This window comes from Diplotaxodon limnothrissa, linkage group LG4 (genome assembly GCF_057381915.1).
Source record: "Diplotaxodon limnothrissa isolate DT_005_m linkage group LG4, D_limnothrissa_male_GT1.1, whole genome shotgun sequence".
Classification (NCBI taxonomy): Eukaryota; Metazoa; Chordata; class Actinopteri; order Cichliformes; family Cichlidae; genus Diplotaxodon; species Diplotaxodon limnothrissa.
The window spans coordinates 27,853,131-27,861,968 of record NC_140599.1 but is presented as its reverse complement, the minus strand read 5'-3'; the positions used below and the strand labels follow the sequence as shown (position 1 = coordinate 27,861,968).

Sequence of the window (8,838 nt, the reverse complement as noted above, 5' to 3'; positions counted from 1 at the left end):
AAAGAGGCAGAACACTGACTGGCCACCCCTGGAGAGATTGAGGAAAAAAAAAAATCTAATTAGTTCAAAAACAAAAAGGCATCCGCTGAAAAGCAGCTACATCCATGGTGACTGGCAGACTGACAAAACCACTCCCAGTGGCCCTCCTGAGAGGAAGAGAAGGGCCTCCTCTCCCCATGTGGTCACAGCACAAATAAGCCAGAATCAAGGACTTCAAAGGAGCCAGGGACAAACACCACACACAGGGTCTGTCTGAGACATCTCCGGTCATGTGACTCCAGGCCAGGTGCACTCTGACTGGGTACTTGGCAAACCAGCATGATCGCTGGCCCTGTCAGTATTGATCCTCAGCCAATCAGAGGATCTCCCTTCTTCGAGGTGACCATTCTGGGGGCTTAGGCCACCTCCCAGATTGGCTGAGCACCTGCTGCTCTCCAATATGCCCACCCGCTCCCCACAGGGACACAACAGGCCTCTCATTCACGCTACTTCAAGCCCCCTCCCCGTCCATCTCCCCCTGCCAGGTGGGACCAAACACATGCCCGCTGTCTCATAAACACGAAGACTTGCCAGCGTTGCCCAGCTAGCTGCAAGGAGTCCTGAGAGAAATCCAACTATCACACAAACCTGTTTTGGAGCCAAACAGTTTAGGGAGGAACAAGACAGCCAATAAGCAGAACAAATCCTACAGAACTTTAAAACAGAGCAGCACAAAAGCAGCTGACAGGCAAGAAGCACACACAGACACACACACGCTTTCAACATTTATCAGAAAAGAAAAAAAAAGAAACAAAAGCACAGAAAGAAAAAATGGTAACTGTTGTCTACAAAGCAGAGGCTGATAATAAAAGATTTTCAGCATGAATAAACACGATACAGCAAGTCTGTTCACTGTGCTTATAGGAGAGAAATGAAAGGGAAGCCAAATAAGAAATTGCCTTCCCCCTCAGTTTGTTCATTTCCTGCAAAGAGTCAGTGATGACCAATATGTCTGACCATCAAACTACAGCGGCTTCCTGGAAATAGCCATGTGATGTAGGTAGGAGTGGCGTTATGAGCTGCATCGGAGCTCCAGGCCAGCTGATGGAGCCAGACGAGCTGTCCATTAATGACAGACACAAAGGTGAAATCAAGCCCATCACTCAATCCCCCTTCACACCTCCGCATCCCTCACTCCTCCCCTTACATCTAAATAAGCACACTCCTGCTCTTCTTTATCCGTCTGTATCACTCTCTCTGCCTCCTCAGACGTCGCTCTATTAACCCGTCCCTCTCAGCAGAGGAGTCGTGGCAATCTCAGCTGGGCAAAACCAATTCAACAGACAGTGTAATGCTCTTCACTCCTGCTAAGCTCTGGCTGGAGCTCTTGAACTGGAAATTACATTTTCACAGCTTTCTAACACTGAATTAATGCAAATTATAATGAGTGTTTGAAATGAAGATGCAGTAATAACAGCAACTATATTTTATGCCAAAGGAGCATATTTGTCTGAGCCAAATGTTAATATCACAGCTTTTGACAGCTGCAATTTGTATTCAGACAACACTAGCCGCGTTTTATTCCCACTTCTTTTTCTCTCACTGCACCATCTCCTTTCTGTGAAGTGGTGTTAAAAAAAAGACGTTGAAAGACAGCCTGCAAAAATGAAGAGCATGGTAACAGACATGTTATATACATCATGCATGGGGTTTTTTTTTTGCTGTTAACAGTAAGCAGTGAGAGTGAGAGAAGGACCATGAGACAAAATGTTGTTATGTCTGGAAATGAGAGGAGGAGAGAAAAACAGAGAGAAAATGATAGCACTTGGGAGGGAAGTTAATAGTGATAAAGCACTCCGCTTGAGAAGAGTACACTTCAATCCACACAGCTGTAGCTGCTCAACTGCAACCAAGACAAGGTAATCTAAACAGTTATTTTGTGACGGTTTTTTGAAAACAGCCTACAGTGAGTGCTTGAAGACATAAATATAGACTCTCTTTCTCTCACATTCACACAAAGCACCGTAAGATAAGTTACCATTAGGTCAAATTACATTTTTTTACTGGCAGAACTCAGCTTTTCTGTCCGACAGCGTTGAGCAGAGACAATATAAATGTCCCCACACTTTGCAGCATTTACGTCTTTGCTGGTAAATGTATTTTGTTCACTGGTGTAATAAAGAGCAACAAAATCATTAAACAAACAAGGAAATGTGAAAGTCCAAACAAAGCATTGGAACTGCTTAATTGAAAGCATTATATGAGGGACCTTAAAATGAACTTAGTTTAATTTCATAGTCCATTTGTGTTTAATATGTAACAATAAAAAACTATGTACTTTTTGTGTGGTATTTTCAGTTGGTTATGACACACACACACACACACACACACACACACAAAAGTGGTAAATGTCAATAAAATAAACATGTCCTGTCTTGTTCTTCAGTTAGAGATGTAATGATACGTGTAATTGTCCCAAACCATTTGGGACACACGGGATGTTTGAATCAAGGCTCCTGTAAGAAATTTTGTTTGTAGCACAGAATGTCTCGATGCCAACACTCCTTCCCTCTACCCGTTATTGTCCATCAGCCAAAGTCTTTTTAGCCGTGAAAGAAGAGCGGACACATTTTTCTTGGTGTTTTTTTGCAAATGTAATATGATATCCAACAAAAAAAATCCAACAAACACAACAACAAACAAGGAAAACAACTGTGGAGTATTACAGATGTCTTGACACAAGGCATAGTGAAGACTGAACTAATAATACACTATTACAGTTTTTTCTGAATGCTTAAACCCTAACTGTGATTCCTGTAGCACAATCTCTAAAACTATTCAGACTTATAGCAAAACCACTCACTGAGTTTGCAAAACTAAAAGCACAAAAACTGCTTTGCACTCAGTTTGCAATTTTGTAACACACACTTTGCAAAACTGTAGGCACAATTCACTGCACAACACTCAATTACCAAATTTCCAACACACTCCTAGCAAAAGTATACACATGTATGGCTATCATTAACACTAATTTGCCAACTGTCTGGCACACTTTCACATGTGAAAACTTTTTTAGATAATTCGTTCACTTTGCAATCTGCCTAAGCACTATAATACAGGTAAGCTGTGTGTGCGGAGTACAATGGAGGGAGCAGGAAGAGTGAGAAGTAGAGGAGGCCGAGGAAGAGGACGTGGAGGTGAAGAAGTAGGATGAAGAGGACGACAAGGACAAGGAGGAGCAAGAGGAAGACGAGGAGGGGGGAGAGGAAGATGAGGAGGGGGGAGAGGAAGGGTAGGAAGAGTAAGAAATAGAATTGCTGATGACATCAGAGCTACAATAGTGAACCATGTAATCAACCGTGGAATGACCCTGAGGGTAGCTGGCCAACGGGTCCAGCCTAACTCGAGCTGCTACACTGTAGCAAGTACCATAAGGACATCTTGAAATGAGAATCGGTTAGTACAGTCACTTCGCACAAAGATTTGTAGCACTGCCATATGCCAATGAGAAACACACCAATACCATTGATGTGAAAATACTGAAATTGTTACTTTAGAGAATTGCTAGATGACCAGATCCTGGGGGCAGAGGAAGCATGTTCACTGCAGACCAAGTAACCCATAGAGTCATTATGGCGATTGCAAATAATCCTATACTTGGAAATAAACACTTGTGTTTGTTTTGATGTGTGTGAATAAACACCAGTACTTGAAGTTTGGATCCCTCTATGCTTATGGATCTATGACAGAAGTATGAGCTCAAACTGACATAGCCTACCTTGTGCACAGAGAAAGCAAAAGCCAGATGTGTTTTGTATTCATACCATCAGTGTGCAGTTGGCGCATTGTGTGCTTAGTAGATGATGGCTTGTGTGTACTGTTTGATACGGAAACACCATTTTTACGAAGGTGTGAAGAGTTAATCTAGCTGTGTTTGCTTTTGCAAGAGAACTACAATGTTTTGATTATTGGGTGACAGGTTTTCTTATTTGTGTGAAGAGTTTTGCAAAATTAGCCAATAGTTACAAAAAATGTGCTTGAGCAATCAGAAAAAACTGTAATCATGGAAAAGGCGCAGCTGGGGGAATGAGGCACAAGTACAGATATTCAGGACAATCAAGAGACAGGAAGTAAAATATAAATCAAGACATAAGAAAACAAGAAATAAAACTGGCTATTAGAATAAAACAGGAAATTACTCTTTTAGTGAAAGATGGATGTAAACTTGCATTAGATGTAAACTAATGCAAAGGGAACGCTGTGGAAACTTAGCACTAGAGCTGGGAGATAAAATGACAAAGATAAATATTGAGAATGAACTTTACCTTGATAGAAATATGAGACAAGATAAATATAAAGTCAACAGATCCATATTTAACAACATAAAAGACCAATGGCAATGAGAGTAGTGCTGCACCGAACCAATCAAGTGGTGGGAACAGAGCCAGCTCGACATGGCTGCTCCTCCTCCACAGAGAGTAGAGTAGCAGCCGTACATACCAGCAGCAGGAGGTTAAGAGTGTAAGTGAGATAAAAGACAAACTGTCAGTGGAAATTGTGAACAAAAACTTGAAAAACAGCAGTCCTGAACACGACATCCCAACGGCCACTGCCCAAGGCTCAAAAGACAAGGACACTGCTGAAAAGAAGGGTTTATGTGGGATTCTGCAGCGTGGATATATTTGGCTATTTAAACTCTGACAAAGAATCAGAGTAGCATACACTGCAAACTGTGTCAAAAGTATGTTTCCACAAAGACAAGTAACACCACGAAACATTTTTGCCATTTGAAGCAGTGCAATTATTGCACAATGCACAGTTGAAAGCTTACCTGTAAAATGCAATGCATGCACAAAGTAAGATTTTATACTCTGCTCTCCTCTATAATGCCTTATGATGAAAATGAAGAGACACAGCAAAATCACAAATGCAGCAGCCTACTTTATAGCAAAGTTATGATGCAAGTAAGCACAGTGAAAAATGTCAGCTGGTAAAGCAGCTGACCCTCGTTACCAGTTTCCCTCGCCGTAAGCATTAAACAAGACGGCACTTTCCCAGCTATACAGGAGTGTGGCGAGAATTGGTCAAGTTGCACATCTGATCCCTACATGAGCCTCATTTCTCACTTCACTTTTTATGCCTTTTTACATTTTTGCTGGGACAGAGAGCATAACAAAGATGCGAACACTGTTTTACAGTTTTTTCCTGAATGCTTAAACCCTAACTGTGATTCCTGTAGCACAATCTCTAAAACTATTCAGACTTATAGCAAAACCACTCACTGAGTTTGCAAAACTAAAAGCACAAAAACTGCTTTGCACTCAGTTTGCAATTTTGTAACACACACTTTGCAAAACTGTAGGCACAATTCACTGCACAACACTCAATTACCAAATTTCCAACACACTCCTAGCAAAAGTATACACATGTATGGCTATCATTAACACTAATTTGCCAACTGTCTGGCACACTTTCACATGTGAAAACTTTTTTAGATAATTCGTTCACTTTGCAATCTGCCTAAGCACTATAATACAGGTAAGCTGTGTGTGCGGAGTACAATGGAGGGAGCAGAAAGAGTGAGAAGTAGAGGAGGCCGAGGAAGAGGACGTGGAGGTGAAGAAGTAGGATGAAGAGGACGACAAGGACAAGGAGGAGCAAGAGGAAGACGAGGAGGGGGGAGAGGAAGATGAGGAGGGGGGAGAGGAAGGGTAGGAAGAGTAAGAAATAGAATTGCTGATGACATCAGAGCTACAATAGTGGACCATGTAATCAACCGTGGAATGACCCTGAGGGTAGCTGGCCAACAGGTCCAGCCTAACTCGAGCCGCTACACTGTAGCAAGTACCATAAGGACATCTTGAAATGAGAATCGGTTACAGTTTTTGCCCGTTGCTTGAACACATTTGGCAAAACGTCGCTCATTGTGCCAAAACTCTAAACACAAGTAAACACGACACAACACTGGGAAATATACCATACACATCTGTGCCAAAATGAAACTCCACTCCCAAAACCTAAACTCTGCTGTCAAAACCTAACATTCCTCTGTCAAAATGTAACTCTGTTGACAAAATGACACATACTTGCATCATATGCAAACACTTACAGATCAGGGGGAACACACTAGTCTTCTTTACATAAAACACTGCAGTCCTTGATTTCCATTGTGTATTCAGAAGGCACATTTACAGGAGACACATTTCCAAACAACCAAAAACGCAAATAGACCTACTCAATATTGTACATTGCAGTACCATGAATTCAGATAAAGCAAAAAAAAAAAAAAACCACAACACAATAATACTGCAATAGAAAAAACACTATACTGTAAACACAAAAAACCATGACAATTGTGCATAAGTGGGCTCATGGATCCCGCCGTCTGTTGGGGTCTGGCCACAGGACCTCATCAACATCGCAAGCAGTGTCCTCTCCCGCTGGGCACCGGGGAAAATATCCTCTTGCATGTCGAAACCATCCATGGATTGCTGTCACCTGAATGTCGCCGCAGGCCTGTTCCATTGCCTGCAGAAGAGGCATGCGGGCATGTGGTTGGCGGTCATATACACGTCATCTCCAAGCCTAAAAAAACCCTCAATAGGGTTTAAAAATGGTGAGTAAGGGGGCAAGTATACCACTTCAAATTGATTGTGGTTGGAGAACCAGGCCTGGACCAGAGCAGCCCGATGGAAACTGACATGATCCCATATCACCACAAACCTGGGCTGATCTGCTCTGTTCTGTACAACTATATCATGGAGAGCATCTAGAAATGTGAGTATGTGTTGGCTATTGTATGGACCTAGTATTGCATGATGGTGCAGAAGCCCTCGAAGGCATATGGCGGCACATAATGTGATGTTTCCCCCGCGCTGCCCTGGGACGTGCACAATTGCCCTTTGGCCAATTACATTACGACCCCGTCGTCTTGTTTTGCTCAGGTCGAATCCAGCTTCATCAATGAAAATGTATTCATGAGGCTGTGCAGCTCCATCCATGGCCGAGATTCTCTGAAAAAAAGGGGAACATGTCACTGTACTACAGTGCTACACATACGGCACCCTCACCCCATCACACAGGTACCTGTGTAGCTCTCAGAATAGATCCATGTGGTACTGATATGGTACATATTCAGCTGCTACTGGACTTCACCAATACTCTATTGTAAATGTAAGGGACAGTTACACGTACCCGTACATATTCAGCTCGAAGTCCTTTGACCCTGTCACTGTTCCTCTCGAATGGGACTCTGTAGAGCTGCTTCATGGTGATGCTGAGTTTACCCAAGATGCGTCTGATGGTGGTGATGCTCACATGGTTTATGTTGCTGAACACTCGCCTGTCTGCAAGTATTTTCCGTCGTAGCTGGTGGAGACGGATGGCATTGTCTGCCCTCACTAGGTCCACAACGGCAAGTTCCTGCTGTTGTGTGAACAGGCGTTGCCGTCCTCCCCCAGAAGGTCTTCGGGTCATTCTGGAGGAATACAACCACATATTGTCATCGGTTTGCTTATTTTTCTTACAGTACTTTACTGTATGTACTGTGTCATCCACTGTACAACACTGTACTTCAATATAAGGAATCAGCCACTTTGGCTGCAAAAGGAGCATTAGCACCCCGTACACTTGATATGGTAATGTGATATACTGTAGAACAGTGCTATGAAACCATCTGAGTAGAGCAGAAGGTATGGAGGTGAAGACATACCTGTTTTCTAGTCGGAATGTTCGTATTACAGATGCCACTGTGAAGCGGCTTAGATGTGGGTGGACTCTCTGCCCAGCTTCCCTCATAGTCAGGCCATGGTTGATGACATGGTCCACCAAAGTTGCTCTTATTTCATCAGAAATATGGGTCCGTTCATGGCCTCTTCGGCCTTCTCCTCCTCTTCCTCCTCCTCCTCTACCTCTTCCTCTTCCTCTTGCTCTCCCTCCATCCATGCTTGCAAAGTTCTTGAAATGGCTACGCTGAGGGCTTTTTGTAGTTGGCTAATTGGTGTTCGGTTTTGCAAGTACGTGCCTTCAGGTGTGTATTTGAGTGGTTGCAATTATCCGATGTGTTTTGTATTTTGGATACATGTGTTTTCCGAATGGCACCCTGAGATTTCATTTTGTGAGCGAAGTGTCTTATGTATGAAATAGAGTGTAGCATGCAGGACCATGTGTGTTGCATAAAGGGGTAGGTGTGTTGCATAAAGGAGTAGGAGTGTTGCATAATTGGTACTGGGGTGCAAAGCAGCGCTTTTGTTTAAGGTATGGGTACATGTGTTTGAGGTATGGTAACAAAAGCTTCACGTTGTGTTACTTTAGTCTGAGCATGGGTTTATAGTGTTCAAGCAACGGGCAAAAACTGTAATACAGTCACTTCGCACAAAGATTTGTAGCACTGCCATATGCCAATGAGAAACACACCAATACCATTGATGTAAAAATACTGAAATTGTACTTTACAGAACTGCTAGATGACCAGATGCTGGGGCAGAGGAAGCATGTTCACTGCAGACCAAGTAACCCATAGAGTCATTATGGCGATTGCAAATAATCCTATACTTGGAAATAAACACTTGTGTTTGTTTTGATGTGTTTGAATAAACACCAGGGCCCTGTTTCAGGAAGCCGGTTTAGTGGAAAAACTGAGTAAGTATACCCTGAGTTAACGAAAACTCTGGGTTTTCGGTTTCACAAAGCGAGTTCAGATGAAGCCTCAGTGAGTCACTATGACGACACACTCCGTGAAGCTAACCTGCCCCCTAGCAGGTTTACTACAACTAACCCTGACTGTCTCCGCCCCTTTGTCGGAAACCTGACAGTAGGAAGTGTCAGACATGGCGTGCCCCTTCCTTGAAGAGCCAGTAG

General features: G+C 43.0%; 1 protein-coding gene across 1 annotated transcript; it reads right to left on the bottom strand.

Annotated features, from left to right (window-relative positions):
* Positions 1-6,351: 6,351 nt before the first annotated feature.
* On the bottom strand, positions 6,352-8,293 carry LOC146634066 (uncharacterized). The gene is made up of 2 exons (XM_085352750.1): positions 7,174-8,293; positions 6,352-6,992 (listed from the first exon to the last, which is right to left on the bottom strand). The coding sequence occupies exons 1-2, from the start codon at positions 7,921-7,923 to the stop codon at positions 6,474-6,476; spliced, it is 1,269 nt and encodes a 422-aa protein (XP_085208876.1). The 5' UTR covers positions 7,924-8,293; the 3' UTR covers positions 6,352-6,473.
* Between the last annotated feature and the right edge of the window lie 545 nt (positions 8,294-8,838).